Source organism: Falco biarmicus, chromosome 4 (genome assembly GCF_023638135.1).
Source record: "Falco biarmicus isolate bFalBia1 chromosome 4, bFalBia1.pri, whole genome shotgun sequence".
NCBI classification, from domain to species: Eukaryota; Metazoa; Chordata; class Aves; order Falconiformes; family Falconidae; genus Falco; species Falco biarmicus.
The window spans coordinates 86,378,490-86,396,991 of NC_079291.1; the positions used below are offsets into that span (position 1 = coordinate 86,378,490).

Genomic DNA, 18,502 nt, shown 5'->3' on the forward strand with positions numbered 1-18,502 from the left:
TGCAGTATCGTTGCCCCATCCGAGGGGGTGGGCAGCAAGCAGCCTGGGAGCACGTGAGATGCATCATCTCTAGGGCTGTTTTATTGCCTGCTGAAATGTGACTTGAGTGACTATTTAAGAAGAAAGTTAGAGTGAATTCCACACGCACATCCCCTTTAATTATAACCATTGTCTGTAATTGTGGGCAATTACATCTCTCTTTCTCTCCCTAAATACACAGCAGAGAGTCACAGAATTGTCACATCTACCCCATCCTCAACAGCCAGTTATTGATGAGTCACATCCTTAAATTCAGAGAACATAATTTTGTACAGTGTTTCAAGTAAGAATGCGTTGCCAGCTTACTTTCCATCAAAGAACAAAGTCCTTGGTGTCTCTGAAAGGTGCTGCTTTACAACAGTTCATAGAAGGCGGCTGTGAGAAGGAATCATTACAAGTAGTTTACCAGGACAACCCAAGGGGTTGCTAAAAGTACGTCTGGTTGAATGTAGTGTATGATGATGCCATGCCAGAAGACAGACGGATGTGAAGCAGATTTGGTCTTTTGTTCCTGGAGGTGACAGGTGCCTGCCGTGCTATCTGTATTTTTACACACAGGTGTTTTCAGAACCGGTCACAAAAACAACAGAGTGAGTAACTCTTGGTTTGGCCTGTTCCATCCCAGTATCGGTTTTTCTGGAGTAACAGTGTGTACAGGGAGGGCAGCAGTGGGAGGGTTTGCAGCTGTACCTGAGCTCGAGGGGAAAGGCGCTGGCTGATGTGGAATCTCTCCTTGTGGCTGCTGAAGCTGCAAGTGAATAGGAACTTACGAACAGCATTACTGATCGCTTCAATGTTTCTCCAGTTACTGCTCTGTGAGGAAGAAGGACTGTGCAGAAAGTAGTTAAGTGGATGAAAACTGAAAACAAAGGTGCCATATTGCTTTGTTCCTTCAGAGTAAATACAAACAGATGGAGCCGGTTACTGCATCTAGCCCAGAGTGAAACCTGGCCCAGAGCCTCATCAAAGAGCCCTCCCGCAGTTACTGCAGCCCTCGGGCTTAGGGCTGCCGGACCTGGCCTGCCCCTTGTAACGGCCGCTCTGGCAGTACTTGCCTCTGTCCCTCTCACAGCCTCCTCCACCATAAGTAAGCCAACAGTGTAAAAGACTTCTTTCTTTTTTTTAATGTTTTTAATTAAACGCTTTACATTTTTCAGGTGTTGCTGATCGATTAGTGAATTCACAGTGTTCATAAGGCAAGAATCTCCTGCTGCTTCCCCCTCCCCACCCTATGCATTTTACGAGCGAGTCAGTGAATGCCCTTTTCCATGCATAGATTTGAAACACAGTGTTACACTAAACCATAACATTTTTATCTACAGCAAGAGGTACCACTGCTAATGCAAAGTCAGTCCAATATGCTGAAGTGCAGGGACCACAAACTGTACATCAGTGCAACAGAAACACGTTCTGTTTCTGCTGAGAACATGCACATCGAGCCAGAAGCGCACAAATAAAGCTAAATTAGCTGTAGATTAAAGAGTTGGGAATCTACATTTTGTCTCTTCTCCAGTTAACCAACGTGCACATTGTTGAAGCCAACCAAGGACTCTCCGCTCAGAACACAGCAAGACCTCAGCTCCTGCAGGCACTCCTGGGTGGCTGTTCTTGCTGTGGTATCAAGAACACGTTGAATTTCTCCCAGCCTTCGAGCTGTGTGCTGCTGCTGTCAGCATGAGCAGACTCAGTGCTAGCTCAGGGACAGACACGGGCGCGTCTCTGCTCCCAGGTAACATCTACAAACGGTACCACTACATTTAAACTAAGTAACTGAGGCAATAGTACCGAGGCAACTTGTGCAGCAGGATTAATTCCCCTCCTATGGGGGAGAGTAAATTCTAACGCTAATTTCATGAAAGGCAGAAAAGAAAACCTTAAGTCTAGTTTCTAGCAAAGGAAAAATGGCCACAAACAGGGTCAGTGGCAACAGATGCAGTTCACAGGCCACACATGAAAGATCCTGAAGTCAACTCTATTCCAGTGTAAGGAACTATAACATTTGTAATCAGCACTGTTTAAACTGACAACGTATGGTAAAAGGATTATGGGACCAACTTCTCTGCGCTGCTCTTTTCATTTGAACTACGCAGAACAGGTGTAAGCTCAGCCACACCAGGGCAGCCACACACACTGTGTGCTTTGAGGTAAAGAAGAAACCAGAGACACACGACTGTCCCACAGGGAGCCGTGCCCAAGCCCAGACCTTTCAGAGGGATTTTCACAGCTATTTGCAGAGCCACCATCGAGCCCTATTGGTTTTTTTCACTAAAAAAGCAAACTACTAGTTTGTCATGCAGCTCCCCACCACCTGCAAATAAAAATCTTTGCATGTTTCTCAGATAAAAAAAAATACAGTACTGCTTTTGCTGAAACTGAAGGCTGCAAGCTGAAGAGCCTCCAGAGACCCATCTGCTCCCTCCCTCTTGTTCTCATGACAAGGCAACGCGAATGTAGCTTTCAGCCAAGGGTTTTCCAGTGTTTTTTCACCTTGGAGGTGCAGGGGGAGAAGCAATAGATGCGTAGCAGCACCTTGTTGCTGACAAACTGTCACACCTTGAAAACTATTTTACAAAGCCAGTGGGTTAGAACACGCGTTCCTCCAGGCCTGGCCCCACCTGCAGGTACTCTGCACCGCTTCAGTGGTTTGGATGCTCCCCAAAGTCAGCGACTGTGTTACAGCCCCACACGATGGTTCTATGTTGGTGTGTTATAAAAATGGGGGAAAGGGGGAAAAAACACCCAAACCCCACTGCAATGAGGGTTTTTCTTAGCCCAGCCCGGAGATAAGTAGGTGCTGCTGAACACCAGCCCAGACGCCAGCCCCTTGCCGGCTTCCTCGTGCATCCAAATCCCTGCGCTTCGTCCCTGCCCGCCCTCGGCGTGGGAAGGGCACGGCCGGACGGGAGCGGGCAGTGCCAGGAGGGCTCCCTGGCCAGCCCAGCCATGCGGGAGGCCAGCGGCTTCGGGGCCACACTGGTGCAAAGCGCTGTGCCAGCCAAGCCCCTGGGAAGCGCGGTGCAGCCCCCAGGTCCGGCAGGACCACAGGCAGCAGAGCCCCGCAGCCCGGCGGGCACGGCCGGTGGAAACAGGCTTTGCTGGGCTCCAGGCTGCGGGCAGGCGGCAGCTCCCGCACCCGCCAGCCCGAACGTCGTGGGTGTGGGTGGCCTCTCCTCCAAAACACCTGGGGACCCTCTGCCAGCAGCACCCACAGCCCCGCCGGGGCGGCCTCGGCTGCCTGAGCTCGCTGAAGGCACCCATGCGCTCCCTCCCCACGGGGACAGCCCCTCGGCACAGCTCCTGCCGGGCTCGGCGCTGCAGGGAGCGAAGCAGAGCAACCTCAGAACAAGCAGGTTAAAGACAGAAACCACTTCCCAGCTGCTGAGCTCACGGGAGTTGAGCCAGAGCTGGGGGGACGCAGCCCCCACCATGACAGCGATGCTGCGTCTCGGCGGCCGCCGCGCTGCTCACTTCTTCTCCAGGAAGGGGCTGAAAAGTCCCCAGTCGAACGCGAGCATGGCCTGGGGATGGGGCCGCTCCTTGGGCTTCTTGAAGTTATCCTTCTCGGTGCGGAGGGTCCTCAGCACCTCCACCGGGTCCGTCTTGCCTGTGAACTTCTGCAAGGGCTCCTCCCTGCAAGGGGAGACCGGCTCTGCTGTGACCGCAGGGCAGAGGATGGGGACCCCCTCCCCGCCGGGACGGACAAGGGGGGAGTCACAGCCTCACAGCGGGGCTTGTCTGTGGGTGCCCTGTGCTGGGCGACACAGGACCCTGCGGCTGGGCACCCTGCCCTCCCTCGGGGCTTGGATTTCCCACCAGCTATGGAAGCCACTGGGAGAATGGACGAGGCCAGAGGGAGAAGGGGAGTGCAGCCTGGCAGCAGGACCACCAGCCCGGGCCTGTCCACCTCCAGCAGGACCCTTTGCACCCCTCAGGTACCGGTGCTGCTTACGTGACCCGCAGGAAGGGGTTGTAGAGGAACTCCTCTTGCAGCGTCGAGGGCACTGTGGGCAAATCCTCATCATCCCGCTGCTGCCAAGGAACCAGAGAGATCCAGAACCGTGCCGGTGGCACCCAGCACCTCCCTCCACCCCACCCCATCAGGGACACAGCCACTTACTTTGGCCCACGCAAGTTTCTTCTTCACTATTTCATTCTCCGGTTCCACCTTCAAGGCAAACTTGAGGTTTCGGACGGTGCATTCGTGGCCGCAGAACACCTTCTGCAACACCAGTGGGAAGTACCCGGTGTCAGACGTGCTCCCGGTGCCGGGTCCGACCCATCCTGGTCCCGCTGCAGCCCCAGCCCCGGGGACAGGCGCTGCCACCCAAGGGGTGCCAGCCTCGAGCCCCCTCCTGCTCCTGAGGTCAGGCTGGGGCTGAGATGGGAGCACCCACCGTCTCCTTCGGCAAAGCCCCCAGGATCTGGGTGAGGTTGGTGTACATCTGCTCCGCTGTCCCCTCGAAGAACTGCCCGCAGCCTCCCACAAACAGTGTGTCACCTGCGGGGAAAGGGGTCTGGACATGGAGGAGGCCCTGCACTCCCAGGGACAGGGTGCTGGGGGGGAGCTCCCCCCGCCCCCGCTGAGTGTGGCGGGGACAAGCAGCATGCAGGCAGCACGCCCTGTGCCCCCCATCCCACCGGGTGCACAGCAGGGTGGTTTACCTGAGAAGAGAGCCGGCGCGTCCGGGGAGCCGTCCTCCCACATGAAGTAGCACATGTGGCCCGAGGTGTGGCAGGGGGTGAAGAGGCACCTCACCCGGATGGCCCCGAACTGCAGGGACAGAGGGTCAGGACCCCCTGGGGTCACCCCAGCCCCACTGGGCAGGCAGAGCCCCCCCACCCCGCGGCATCGCCTGCCCGGAGTTCAGCAGGTCACAGGCACGCCGGGGGACGGGACAGCGGTTTGGGTGGGGGCTGGGTTGCCCCCAGCTCCAACAGCATTTAGCAGGGGGACCCCACAAGAGGGTGGGGTCCCACAATGCCACCCCAAACAGGCTGGGAATGGGGTGAGATTCCTCCTCCAGCCCAGTGCCCCCTCCCAGCCCCAGAAGGTGCCACATCGGCAACAGCCCCAGGGCATGCGGTCCCCGAGCACGGGCCCGCCAGGCACCAACGCTGTTGGCTGCCAGCACATACCACAGCATTGGGACTGCACCATCACCCACCTCAGCGCCCCACCAGCCCTGCACTGCGCCCGCCACGGCTGCCCCGTGGGGCAGGATCCACGCGTGGGGGCTGAGCCTTGGGTCCCCCAGACCAATGGCCACGTACCGTCAGCTCCTGGTTGTGGGTCACCTTGTGCGTCAGGGCCCCGATCCGCTCGTCGGCCCCGTACACGCGCAGGCCGGGGCAGAGCCTCGCCAGCTCCTCATTGCCCCTTGCATGGTCCCTGCACCGCAGAGGAGGGAGTGGGCACGCGGCCCCGCGTGGGGCACAGCTGGCCCTGGCCCCCCGCCCGCGCCAGCGGCACTTACCAGTGGTGGTGGGTAGTGAGGATCGCCCTGAGCACCACGTCCTCTTTCCTGATGATTTCCAGCAGCTGAAGGAGACCCAGAGCAGAATGAAGTGAGCGCGAGAGAGGAGGTGACATGCACCACGGCTGCTACGGCCACTGTGCCTGTCCCAGCGCAGGACCTGTCCCAGCGCAGGATGCATCCCGTGCGGTGCTGCTCTGCAGGCAAGAGGCCCAGCAGCCCAGGGCAGAGAGAAGGACTCAGAACCACCGGTGGCAACGCAGCCGGACAGGGAAACGCTGCTCACACTGGGACGGCAGCATTGTATGGCCGGTGCCTTCGCAGAGTGGGCCGTGCCCGGGCAGCCAGCGTGGCCGGGGGACGGTGGCCACGCAGCCACCCTGGTGCTGGCCAGGGCGTGGGGCTGCCAGCCCCGCAGCTCAGCCACCAGGAGGCCTTTAACGGCAACTTAAGATTCACGGCTCCAACGAACCCTCCGGCTGCTCCTGATCACGTTCCTCCGGAGGAAGGAAACGTCGGAGCCAGCAACAAACGCTGAAAACCCGCGACAGCGCTTGCACGACGTGCAGCAGCCGAGGGTGGCGAGGAGGCCACCAGACAGGGAGCCCCGGGGGTCACGGTGACGAGGGGTGACCTCGGCCGCTGCCCCCCCCGGCACGGCCGGCTCCCCCAAAAGCGGGATTTCCCACGGGTGACGCGCTCCAGAGCTCCCATCCCAGGTTATCCCCGTTCCCGACGGCTGCGCACGGGGGGCTGGACGGGGTCGGCCCAGGAAACTGGAGATGTCCCCCAGCCCCGGGGCGGGCGGCAGGGGGGCGGCCACAGCCCCCCACCCCGTGGGGCTGGCGGGGGGTCAGCGCTGCTGTGGGCACGCAGGGGCAGCCCCCCCGCGTGCGGGCAGCCCCAGGGACCCGTCCTGGCGCTCTCACCCTCCGGGGGACCGCGGCGTCCACGGCCACGGCGTCCCGCGTGCGCTCCTCGATCACCAGGTACATGTAGTTGTCCTCCAGCACCGAGATCACCTTCACCTTCATGGTCCCGCACCGCCCGCGGGGGGCCCACGCACCGAAACCGGGGGCGGCCCCGGCCCCACGTAGCAAAGCCGGGAGGCGGCGCCGGCCCCACGCAGCCGATGACACGCCGGGGGTGTGTGCGGGGGTGTCCCCAGCGCGACCCCCGGCGCAGCCCGGCGTGCGGCGGCCGGTACCTGCGGCGGCCCCGCCCCCGGTGCGGAGCGGAGCGGGGCGGGGCGGGTCACGCTGCGCGGGGCGGGGTGACATCCCGCACGGCCCCCGGCGGCAGGGGGGGCGGCAGAGCGGGGGAATGTCCCCCCACCACCACCTGCCGAGCGCCACGGAGCATCCCGCCCGCCCCCAGCCCTGCGCTGCCCACCCCGGGTCCCGGTCCCGCGTGGGAAACCAGCCGCTTCTCCCACTCAGGGGAGGGACGAGGCTCGGCGGACCCCGGGGGCGCTGGGGGTGTCGCCCCCACCGGCGCTGGAGCCCCCGGACACGCGGCGGTGCATGGACAAGTCCCGGCACCGGTGCCGTTCGGTGGGAGGTCACTGGGGTCCCGAGCAGGGCCCGGCCCACCCCCACCCCCCACAGCCCCAGGGGTGCCCGAGCGTGGGGCAGGGCCGCCCGTGGGCCCCCAAGGACAAGCACAAATCCTCCCGCAAACAGTTGCAACAAGACCTTAAATCAACCCCCAGAGATCCCAAAGCGCCACCATCTCCTCCCCCCCAGGATGAGGCAGAAAGGTACTTCCAGTGGGTTGACCTCAATCGCTAGTACAAAAAAAAAAAAAAAAGAAAAAAATTGTGAGATAAAGAGCCCCTCCCAGGCCATCCCACCAACGCTCTGTTTACAGCTGCTATTTATTTGCTTGTTTGCAAACAGCCATCAGTACAGTCACGCTCCGTTGTAGCAGCACAGCGTCCCAAGTCAAGGAGCTAATAGTTTTGGGTACCACTTTTCCTTCCGAACTACATAAAATGTACATTTTTAATAACAAATAAAGAAACGGCGCTACACCAAATCCCACTCCTGCAGCTGGAAGGGTGGTGACACCAGCAGTTACGAACTCCGGCGTGGCCTTACCGACACATTGGGGAGAGGGGAACCTGCAACCAAAATCGTTTGACTCTCTTGATAGTTTCAGCTGCAAAGCATTTGTTTGAAAGTCCCTTGTACACAAGCAGATCTGCAATATGAAGCCAAGACCAACAGAGAAGGAAGGAAATATAATTAGGAGGAAGATGCACTACAGACGCAGCTGCCAAGCCCGCAAGGCTGGCTCCCACCCCACTCTGCTCACAGCTCTCGTTTACAGACACGGAGCTGCAGAACACGAAGGGCAGGAGCCGGGTGACCCACTCGCTGAAACTCCGGGTTTATTTTCCCTCAAAGTTTACCCCATTCACCCACTTCGACACACTATTCCCCGTCAGAAAAGGAGCCCAAGGGGAAGTTCCCTCCCTGCAGCTTCCAAGGCAGCCACAGCCTGCGGTCACACAGCACCGCTCTGAGAGCAGAGATGGATTTTAGCCCCACAGACCAACCAAGAAAAAGGAACGTGCCTCGCTACTGTGGGCTCTCAGCAGGTCTGGGGTCTAAGCCCTGTTTAATTGGCAATGCACAGGCACCCTCACCATTTACATCACCCCAGCGGCCTTCCCAGCGGAGCGGCTGGACCAGGCAGCGGCTGCGGGGAGGGGGGCGGCCCCCGCAGCACCCACCTCAGCCAGGCCCTCAGGCTGGAGCCTCCTGGCACAGGCCAGCGCAGCCGCCCGCTCACCGGGGAGCAGCGTCCCGCCACCAAACGCTCCATCACCGCGTTACTCACAGCAAGGTACAAAGCAGTTCTGGCTATCGGCAGCGAGGAATCTGTTGGTGGAGCCTCGCCGCTGCTCAGCTGTTAGATACGCAGTTAGACACTATGTTTTTTCTCGGGATTTCAAGCCAGCAGACAAATCCCTTCTTCATTTGTGCAGTACTAATACAAGTCACATACAGATGACACTTAAGAGCAGTAAGCAGGTACATGCAAACAGGCTGAGGTTAAGAGTAAAGGGTAGAAGCAACAGTGCAATCTCGAAGCCAGCGTGCTGCCTGGAACGGTTCCTGCAGTCCATGACGGGGAACATCAAGAGGGAAGCTGGACAGCCCCCGCGTGCCGCCCCGAGCCAGACCCCCTGCGTATGTCACGAACCAAGCCCCGGAGTGGCGGTGGCAGAGCAGGTCTGTCACGGTGAACTGCTTTTAGCGGAGCCAGAAGCAACAGACTCAGAAGCATTTAAGTAGCAGCATGAAAGAAAAGTTCAAATCTTCAGCTGGCAGCGCAGTTACTGCATTTTGTCTCTGTTAAACGAAGACATCTCGGGCCCCAGTCCCGCTGTCTGTATTCACATCGGGCTCCTACAAAAATAACAGGAGCTTTTTCCTAGACCTCAAGGTTTGACCCTTCCCCACCCCAGGCTCTGAGCCACATATCAACACTTGTAAAGTGATCTCCATGTGACACACGTGACAGTTTGAGAGCCAGCAATAGAAGGATAAATATTCTTCATCATAATATAAATATGCTGTAGAACATCTCAACAAGGGCAAAGTGCTTTTTTTTTCTTAATTAAAACAAAATAAAAACCTAAATATGACTGTCTCAACCACAACAGAGGGTTCAACTCCTAAAACATCTGAATGCTCTAAATTACACTTAAATTGACATTAAAGTGATCCAGGCAGAGTGCTCAGTCCTTCGGGACTCGGAAGTTATCCTTCTCTTTTCTGATGGCCCCCATTGTTCGGATGGGGTCGGTCTCCCCAGCATGCTGCTGGACTGTCTTCTCCCTGCCAGGAGGGAACACCAGGGACAGCAAATGCACAGACTGCAAGATAAAAATCTCGGGTATGAAGCTGCAACTATCATGTTTCGCCTGCATCAAGGGGAAATGTTGCACTTAAAGATCAAAGACTCAGGGGTTTGGCACAGGCTTATCCGCTGCCTTGGTTTAAATGCTCATTGGCAGGAGGAAATTGCAAACACTCTCATGCCTTGAACAGCATCTTTTGCCGCGCCTGTCTGCCAAACTCAGCTTGATGAAGGAACATAATTACAGAATGAAGCTTGTTCCATCTCCTGAGTCAGGGACTTCACGGCAGCAGAGATGCTCACCACAACCCTTCACACGCCACAGCAGCAAGCCTCTGCCAGGACAGCAAGTACATTTTGAGGAGGGTCTTGAGGGCATCAGAACAGGAACACGTGAGGCAGGAGAGCAATATCCACTTCCAGCTCTTTCTCTGGAGACCTGCTCCTCCCCACATCCCCCCTCCAAACAGAAGGACCCATACCCACACCTCCTCCATACCTCACTCGCATGAAGGGGTTGTACGTAAACTCTTCTGCAATGGTGGAGGGTATGGTTGGCTCACCACTGTCATACTTTGCCTGTAACACAGGAGAGATTCCTGCTTCAGGAAGAATGTGGTGGTGAACAAGAAACGGCCCGTGTATGAGCCGTGCAGGTGCAGTGCTGCAGCTGCCTGCCTGAGCTGCTCCTCAGGCCAGGGCCACCGGACAGACAAGCACTGAAGGACGCACAGAGAGACCGGGAACAGAGCGGACCCTCCCAGACAGATGTGGACATCAGCCTGTCATTATACCAACAGGCTTCCAGGGAGGGTCACCCCACCACCAGCCAGCCAACCGTCCGCTTGGGACACAAACAAACCCTGTTGCCCAGCGCATCGCTGCCCTGGCCACACCACATACTGCAGCACCGGGCTCTTAACTCCCTTCCCTCAGCCTCTCTGTCTCCCCAACACGGACTCTCCTCTACCTCCATGAAAGCATCAAGTGTAGGGAAAGGATGAACCAGCTCACCTTGGCCCACGCAAGCTTTTCCTGGATAGCGACATTATTGGGTTCAACGTGTCGAGCAAACTTGAGATTGTTGATTGTGTATTCGTGACCGCAGTAAACTCTCTAGGAAGAGAAAGGAAGAGCAAACACTGGGTAACTCTGAGGGTACAAAGGTGAGTGCCATGTACCATCACCAATGTCATGGTACAGCAGAAATGAGAGTCAGCCCTCCAGAACACACGACACTCCACTGTACATGCACAGAAGTGCCAGGAGTTATCAGCCAGTACCTTCTGCCAATTAACTGACAAGCCTGATGAAAGAGCCCAGGCGCCCCAGCTCGCTAGCCTTTGCTTTAATAAGCAACCCCTGCTCTTTCCCCACAAAGCACAAACGTATTTTAGGTAGGTATTTCCTTCCCAGAGGACTCCAGCTATTCAGCATCAAAGACAATTCCTGATGTAAGCGTTCATTCCTTCAACACATGAGAAATTCTCTCTTTGAACAACAATATTATTAGTTTCTTTGATGTCTACAGCAGTTCCTGGCCAGTTAACTTTCTAGCACAAAAGGAAAGGCTCATACCGTTTTGGGGTCCAAGCTGCCCAAAATCTCAATCAGCGCTCTGTACATTTCCTCCGGGGTTCCCTCGAAGAATTTCCCACAACCAGCCACAAACAGCGTGTCACCTGCAAGGGCGGTGTGACATGGCATCAGGACCAGACAAGGCTCCTCACACCAAAGCGTGAGCACACAGTCCCTGAGGGCTCAGTCCTGCCACTGCTGTCCTCAGCGCTGCTTGGCAGAAGGCACGGGGAGAGCCAGGCTACACTGCTGCCCCACACACAGGCTCAGCGCTACATAAACCCACGTGGCAAATGCAGCTTCTAATGTAGGAAACCCCACAGTCGTGCCAGGCAAACCGTGCTAGCGCCTCCCTACCTGTGGGTAGTCTGCCGGCCCCTCTCATCCTTTCTAGAATGGAAAAGGAACACTCGTTCTCTTTGCTATGAAGCTGAACAAAGATGAGTCACCTCTGCATTTTCTCCCCAGTGCGCCCTAAAGTCTTGCTTAAGCTGTTACTTCTTCCATGCAGCAGCTGGTGCAGGCTCTGGAGAATGCCCGTCAGGAGAGGGATGAGGTGGCAGTCTGGGGAGACTGGGTGCAGACTGAGGGAAGGGGAAACCCTACTCTCCAAAACAGGATCCAGAACCTGGCTGCCACAGACGGACCACCAGCCCTTTCTTACTCCCCTACTTCCTCTTCTCTCAGTTTTGTTACGGACATGAGTACAGATATATGGAAAAACAACAGGTTTTAGAATCAGCCACAGCTTGGCCCGCGAGAGTAAACCAACGGCTCTTGTTTCAAGGAAGAAAATGCTAGATGGAGGACTCAGCCAGGGCTCGCTCTTGATGTTGCTTGCAGGGTGTCCAGCAAAGGTTTACAAACCCAGAGGGGTTTCACCAGTTTCATCTACAATTACTACTTGCTAGCACTTGGTAAGGGGGCAAGATGTAGATGTTAACCAGCTGCACGGGCAGCAAGGGATGAATGCACATCCAGAGTCAGGAGCACACAGGCAGAGGGGTAGCTTATTTCTTTGCAACACAGACTGCCAGCAATGCAACCTCCCAACTCCTCACCTGTAAAAACAGCAGGTGGCTCGGAGCTATTTGGCTTAGTCACATAATAACAGATGTGTCCAGAAGTGTGACACGGCGTACAGAGGCATTTCACATTAAGAGATCCCACCTGAGAAGAAGGCAGAAGACTAGAGCTTAAGCTACTGTTGGCTGGCATTTGTATGGTTAGAAAAGAATTGCAACTATTACAATGGTCTAGTGGTCCTACAGGCACGTTCTCACATAGCTGGCCAGTAAACATCGGCTCTGCTCCTGGGAGAGTCCAGCAAGAGTTTTACAGCAGGGACTTGGAAGGGAGCTGTTTCCTCCTAGCAGGCGTTGTGGCAAAGAGAAATGCCAGATTCTATCACTCGCATGCAGAGTGACTCAGCGTCTGGTTGGCAGCAAGAGCAAACAGATCCAGAGCAACACAAAATCTTACAGTCAACCAAGTGTAAAAAGCTCCAAACAAATATGAAGCTGAAGGGAACTGGATGACACTCACAAAAAGGGAAGGATTAAGCACATTCATGAGGCCAAGGGGATGTTTCCCCCACAGCCCTAACACGCACACCTTCCCGTGTATTTCATGCTCCCCTCTTTGCTGCTGCCCCCCGCAAAGGTGCATGGCAAGACTAGCAGCGATGTTCACGCCAGCCTGCACATTTCATAGCAGTTTATGTCATCTGACAGCTCGTCAGTACACAAACAGCTAGGTTCCAACAAGGTTCGCTGCTTTAGCACCAGAAAAGTAATGCAGGCAGCTAGCACTGCTCTTCCCCCTGTACTCCTGCCGTTGTTCAGAGAGGACCACTTCCACTCGCTCAGCGCTAACCACGCTCCAAGCAGAGCACAAGCCCTGTCCTTTCACACCAGTTAAGACAGCCGTCAAGGAGCACACGGACACCCAGCACACCCCTGGCAATGCAGGTGCCTGAGCCACGCCAATGTTCTCATCAGTGAGGAGGTATCACTGGCCAAAACAAGACAGAGGAGTCACGGTTCACAGGGCAGGAAAAAGGCAAAAGCTGTACTTAAGTACCAACTACATCCAAGAGATGTTACAAGGTAAAAGAGCTGTGACGACAATGTTAACTCAAGTTAACTCAAAGTTAACTCAAGTCCAGCCCTAAAGCTGTGACGCACTCAGGAGATGCCCCCAGCCGAGTCCTGCAGCTCACTCTCTTTACCTTGAGCGATGTAAGGTGAGACACTTTCTGCGTCAGTGCTCCTACTCTGCTGTCTCCCCCATACACACGCAACCCCGTCTCCATCTTTACGAGCTTCTCATTTCCTCCAGCATGGTCCCTGGAAGGTCAGAAAAATGGATTTGTGCAGGGTGGAGGACAAAGTTATTGTTACTTACATTGCAACAGTAACCCCCAGGTGATCATTCCTAATCAGTTATTCTCACAGTATCTAACACTGTCCTCACAGCAAAGGATATGTCACATCAACGTAAGTGGAGATCATTTTTCCAGTAACTAGGGCTGTGAGGGAGGGAAACAAACCCCTGCAAGTTCATACCTAGTTGGGAAACAGGAGCCTTAGGGGCTCACAGTCAACTCTCCAGTAACTAGGGCAAGAAGCAACTGGAATAACTAGGGTACGTATAATCCAGTGTCCCGTAAGACACCATGGAGCAGGCATACAGAGGTCCAAACAGCGTTCACTGGTGGTGCTGGTCCTGCCAGATCAGGGCTGGCTTCCCAGCTGTGGAGGTGGCTCCACTGCGATGCAAAGGAGGGGTTACTCAGGTTCAGCACTGCACAGCTGCTAAAGCAAAACATTCACCTTTACGTGCCTGGCAGGGTTAATCCGCAACACAGGTAATCCTCCCAAAAGTGCTGACCGTGAGCAGCATGCCTTACAGACATGTCCTAGCACCTCAGTGTGAGTGTGCTCCCTGCCACACTCCACAGCTACCTGCACACACATATCACTGGCCACCTGGAGTAAGTCAGCATTTTAAAGGTTAAAGGCACCGACACACAGAGCTTGCAGTCTAGACAATGCATCTGGCCACAGGGAGCCAAGGGAATGCTTCCTGAGCTCTGATCCTGCTCCTCACACCTGAGCTCCTGCTCAGAGAAGACCAACCTGACCCAGAAAATGAACAGTTCTTGACAGCTTCTGTTTATGCAGAGGGAAAAGGGATCCTACTACAGCAGATAGTTACCAGTGATGATGTGTGGTCAGGACGGTGGTCAGCTTCACACCATGCTTTTTGACTGCATCCAAAACCTGCAGGCACAGCAAGAGCACGACAACTCAAAAGAAATGATTTAACAGCACACCTGGTGCCCAGTATAACCTGGACACAACTGCTGCAAGGTCTGAGAGCGGCACACCAGCACTTCTGCAGAGAGCTCGTCCCTCTCCAGGTCGTAGTTACAGATCAGGGTATGAGGTCTCTGATCCATCTGGCCATGACTAGGCCCTCGGTCCCTTTCCCTCTTTTCTGCACTACATCAAACAATGGACAAAACTCAAAATCAGGTCAGCAACAAGCTGCCTAAGCCCAGAAGCAGACTGCCTTTGAAGCCCTGGCCGCACCTATGCATGGCCAGCATTTCCTACCTTCCCCCACGCCTGAGTCAGCGTGTGACTAACGCTCCCATGGATGTGGCAACCTGGAAGAACGTCCCAGACCCACAGCGGTGAGCACCCTGCCCCCAAGGGCAGCAGACAGCGTTACCTTCTGGGGCTGCACGGGATCAACTATTGCAGCCTCCTTCGTTTCTTCATCAATGAGCAGGTACATGTAGTTGTCTGTGAGGGCTGGGAGTAATTCCACCTTCATGTTGGCTTGTGTGACCGTCTTCGACTTCCTCCGCTCGTGCTCCGTGTGCAGGAAGACAGCTCGTAGCTGCGCTGGACCTGGGGACCCCAGAATAGTCAAATCTCAGGTTAGCCCAGGGAGGGAACAAGTGGGACCGAGCACAGCACGTGCCCCAGCTCACAGCCCCAGAGAAGGAAAGGTATGGACAGCCCAACCTGCCTCCTTCCGAGGAAAAGGAGAGAGGCCACCACAAGACAAACCCTTAGTGCCTGGCTGTGTCACCTGGTGCCCCACAGCTGCACCAAAGGACGGGACGCTTTGCTCCCAGAGCTGTGCTCATGCAGGGAAAGCACTCTACCTCGACTGAAGAGATTTCAAAAGGCAGGAAAACAGAATGGAGAGGGAACAACAGGACAAAGGTCAGCCTGGGACAGTGACTTTGCAAAAAAACCCAAAAAACAACCAACCACAAAAGGCCATGTTACAGCCAAAAGACAAAAAAGCATGGGGGGTGGGGTGGAAAGGAGAAATACAGAAATACACGTGCTGCTACAACAGAAATACCTGGTTCACTACGCAGGGAAATAACATCCTGCACAGCACAGGGAGAGCAGACAGGCTCTTGGCATGGCAGGCAAGGCTCCCCTCCTGGCCTGGCACCAGGCACGCACTGCAGGCAGGTTTTTTGCTCATGGGCTATCTTGATGCAACAGCAGCGCTTCCCTATTTGCTCTTAGTTAAATGTTTAATCAGACCCAAGAAACAAATTTAAGGGCAGATGCGAATAACCTGGGGTCCACTGTTCAACTCACAGATACCCAGTTCTTAAAGAAACAACCAAGCCCTTAGAGGCTCTGCTACAAAAAAAGGAAGGGAAAGAAAGAGGACAAGGTCTGCCATTGCTGCATCCCTGCAACTCAGGCCTGGGTTCATACGCATACAGGGACAGAGGCATCGGTCTCTGCAACTCAGACATCAGTTATCTCAAAGCCCAAGGTCCGTGCACACCACTGAAGGCGACGGTGCTGGTCTGAATTGTGCTGGCTCAGCCACTGTTCCATGTTGTGCTACTGAGTCTCTCCCTCAGGCTCGCAACACAACGCTGGGTGCCAAAGGGAGGGGTCACCACGCTCCTAATCAACCGGCCCCACTCTCCCAAAACAGCTCAGTCCTGCCCATCCCCGATAAGAGCCTGCTTTGGGGAGCAGAGGCCCCGCAGAGCAGACACAGACTGCCCCCCTGCAGCACCACAGAGCCACGGGGCCAACAGGGCTGCAAAACCGAGCTCCCAGCTCTTGACAGGTGCCCGGCCCAGGGCAGCCGAGGCAGTCAGGCACCTCTGGTACAACTGTCCTGCCTAGAACTTCTTCCCTCCTACTTCCACCAGCTCGCTTGCTTATGAGGTAAGGAGGCGAGATGGTAATAAAATTAAACACAGTGCTGCAAAGAAAATCCCAAGGAATGACAGTGTAGCCATGCACCGTTTGGGTATTTGACAGCGAAAGGGCATAGTATTGAGAAAAGCATCCATACCTGCTGAATGTTCCACTGGAGCAGAAGAGTCCTTTCAAAAAAAAAAGAATAAAAAAAAAACCCCAAACAACAAACCAACACTTACCATTCTTTGACGGGAAAAAAAAATAAATTTAACTGCTCCCTAACATGAAGTTTGGATGCTCTCAGTCACAAGACCTATATATGCTGCGCGTTTGTTTGCGTGCTAGACACCAGCTGGGGGCGGGGAAGAAAATACCAAACCCAACAAAACTCCACAACCTTAACTTCAAGTCAAAGGAATTATTTACATATTTAAAATGTTTTCTTCCTATGAGCCGTTTCTAACCTTGGCCATGATCCCAAAATCTCTTTGCAAGTTTAATTCACAATTCTTGCAAAAACAAACAAACAAGCTACGCCACATAAGGAAATGTTTTCTAAACTGTAATTTAAACAAAGGAATGAGAAAACATCCACAGAGTATGAAACTAATTCTGAGCTCCCACCTGCAGCTGAGCTGCACCTTCCCAGCCTGCCCGCCCGAGCGGAGCTGGGGCGCTCCCTGCGCACCCCGTGCTGCTCCCACCAGAAGGGCCCATTCTCAGACCCTGCTCTACCCAAGCAAGCTCCCCCAGCGAGACGTAACCCCTGCCCTAGCCCAGACTAACGCAGGTCGTTTCAGGATCGCTGTAACACGTGCAGGTCTGCTCCAAAATTAATACCCAATGCCTTCATTTTCGCTCAGTTTTGTAACACATTCCTCCTGACTTCATGCCTGAAGCAGGGAGGACTGGGGACAGCAGAACGCCCGCAGCCTTTGAATCCCACACCCCAGCTTTCTGGAACAGTTCGGTAGTGCAGCTTGAGCCACCAAGAGGAAAGGGTTTGCAGATGGGAAGCGTTAATGTTATCACATCAATGCATACATGCCGGAGACCAAAAGCAAGCAGGCGGCAGCACAGTGCAAAGAAGTAGGGTGCCTCAGAAAAGGGGTGCTTCGTACATTTTCTCCATAGCGTTTTGGTTTACTCTCTTTATTAGAGAAAAGAGTGGAAAATTCCTATTTCAAAAATGGCTGTCACTCAAAAACAGCTGCACGCCCACACCCAGATGAACATCCCTGCGCTGCCTCAGAAGAAGAACCACCACGCTCCCTTTTCACATACTCTGCCCACAGATATTTTTTGGATACCCAGCAAGTGTGCAGCTCTACACAACACCCAGCGAGCCGCTCCAGAAGCCAGGGCAGCTCCCACTCGGACTCGCCCCTCCCGGCACACGCTGCACCCACCCACCCACCCAGCACAGCCTGCTGGAAGGTGCAGCACCCACCCCGCACCCCGGGAGCGGCTGGATTCCTCTCTCCCACGGTGGCATCAGGGTTTCCAAGCCTGGGGGTTAGCTCCGATGGGTCTCACTTATTAAGGCCAGCTCTTGGAAGTGGAGCAATACAGCAGGCCCCTAGCAAGGCTCCCCGGAGCCGCTGGGAAGCTGCAGCCCAAGCTCTGGTTCAAGGAGATGCTTTCAGAATTTAGGCCCGAAACGCAAACGCAGAGCTTCGACAGTTTTGGTTCATAGGTTGGTTCTATTTACACTGCCAGTGCAACCTGCCGCCCGCCAGACGCAGCCGAAGCGCCAGGCCACCGCCAGAGCGCTGCGGGACCGCCGGCGGGTCACCCCCCGGCAGCGCCAGCTCCAGCCGCGCAGGCACCGGCCGGCCCGGGCTGCCAGGCAGCGGCAACACCGGGGCGCAGCTGGGAGACGCGGAGAGAAAACCCCCGTCAGAGCCGCTGCCCGCCGGCGGACCCCGGCGCCGGGCCCCCTCCCCGGTCCCAGCCGCACGGTGCGGGGCATCGCCCGGCCCCCCCGGTTCGGCACCGGCTGCGGTGTCGCTGCCCAGCCCCCGGGCCCGCTGCAAGGGGGACAGCCCCCGCGCTGCCCGGGGACGCGGCCCAGCCCCGCGGGCCCCACCGGGCGCACCCCGCCGCCCGCCCCACGTACCGGCTCGGCACAAGGCCCCAGCTACCAGGGCCGCACCGAGGCCCCGCCAGCCCCCGCCGAGCATGGTGGGCGCGCCCCGCCCGCTGCCCCGGCCCGGTTACCTCCGCTCCCCGCCCTGCGGCCGGCCCCGGGGAGGCGGGCAGCGGCCGGCGCGGCCCGGCCCGGCACGGCGTGCGGCGGGGGCGGCGCTGCGCCCGCCCGGCCCCCTCCCCTCCCGCCCG

General features: G+C 56.1%; 2 protein-coding genes across 14 annotated transcripts; both read right to left on the reverse strand.

The window, feature by feature from the left end:
• Positions 1 to 556: 556 nt before the first annotated feature.
• On the reverse strand, positions 557 to 6,752 carry LOC130148948 (hydroxyacylglutathione hydrolase-like protein). Of its 3 annotated transcripts, none has more exons than XM_056338105.1 (8): positions 6,443 to 6,752; positions 5,514 to 5,578; positions 5,311 to 5,428; positions 4,702 to 4,810; positions 4,434 to 4,537; positions 4,157 to 4,258; positions 3,989 to 4,065; positions 557 to 3,669 (listed from the first exon to the last, which is right to left on the reverse strand). In XM_056338105.1, exons 1-8 carry the CDS (start codon positions 6,545 to 6,547, stop codon positions 3,504 to 3,506), a joined length of 846 nt encoding a protein of 281 aa, XP_056194080.1. In that variant the 5' UTR covers positions 6,548 to 6,752; the 3' UTR covers positions 557 to 3,503. The 3 variants fall into 3 exon arrangements, with proteins under 3 accessions (XP_056194080.1, XP_056194079.1, XP_056194081.1); XM_056338104.1 differs by having other exon boundaries at positions 3,989 to 4,068; positions 6,443 to 6,751; XM_056338106.1 differs by having other exon boundaries at positions 3,989 to 4,068; positions 5,514 to 5,710; positions 6,443 to 6,479.
• A 619-nt stretch (positions 6,753 to 7,371) lies between these two features.
• Positions 7,372 to 18,502, reverse strand: LOC130148950 (hydroxyacylglutathione hydrolase, mitochondrial). Of its 11 annotated transcripts, none has more exons than XM_056338107.1 (9): positions 18,383 to 18,502; positions 14,700 to 14,881; positions 14,181 to 14,245; positions 13,192 to 13,309; positions 12,023 to 12,131; positions 10,962 to 11,065; positions 10,398 to 10,499; positions 9,883 to 9,962; positions 7,372 to 9,361 (listed from the first exon to the last, which is right to left on the reverse strand). In XM_056338107.1, the coding sequence occupies exons 2-9, from the start codon at positions 14,802 to 14,804 to the stop codon at positions 9,262 to 9,264; spliced, it is 783 nt and encodes a 260-aa protein (XP_056194082.1). In that variant the 5' UTR covers positions 14,805 to 14,881; positions 18,383 to 18,502; the 3' UTR covers positions 7,372 to 9,261. The 11 variants fall into 11 exon arrangements, with proteins under 11 accessions (XP_056194082.1, XP_056194083.1, XP_056194090.1 ...); XM_056338108.1 differs by having other exon boundaries at positions 18,282 to 18,419; XM_056338115.1 differs by lacking the exon at positions 18,383 to 18,502 and adding an exon at positions 17,613 to 17,903.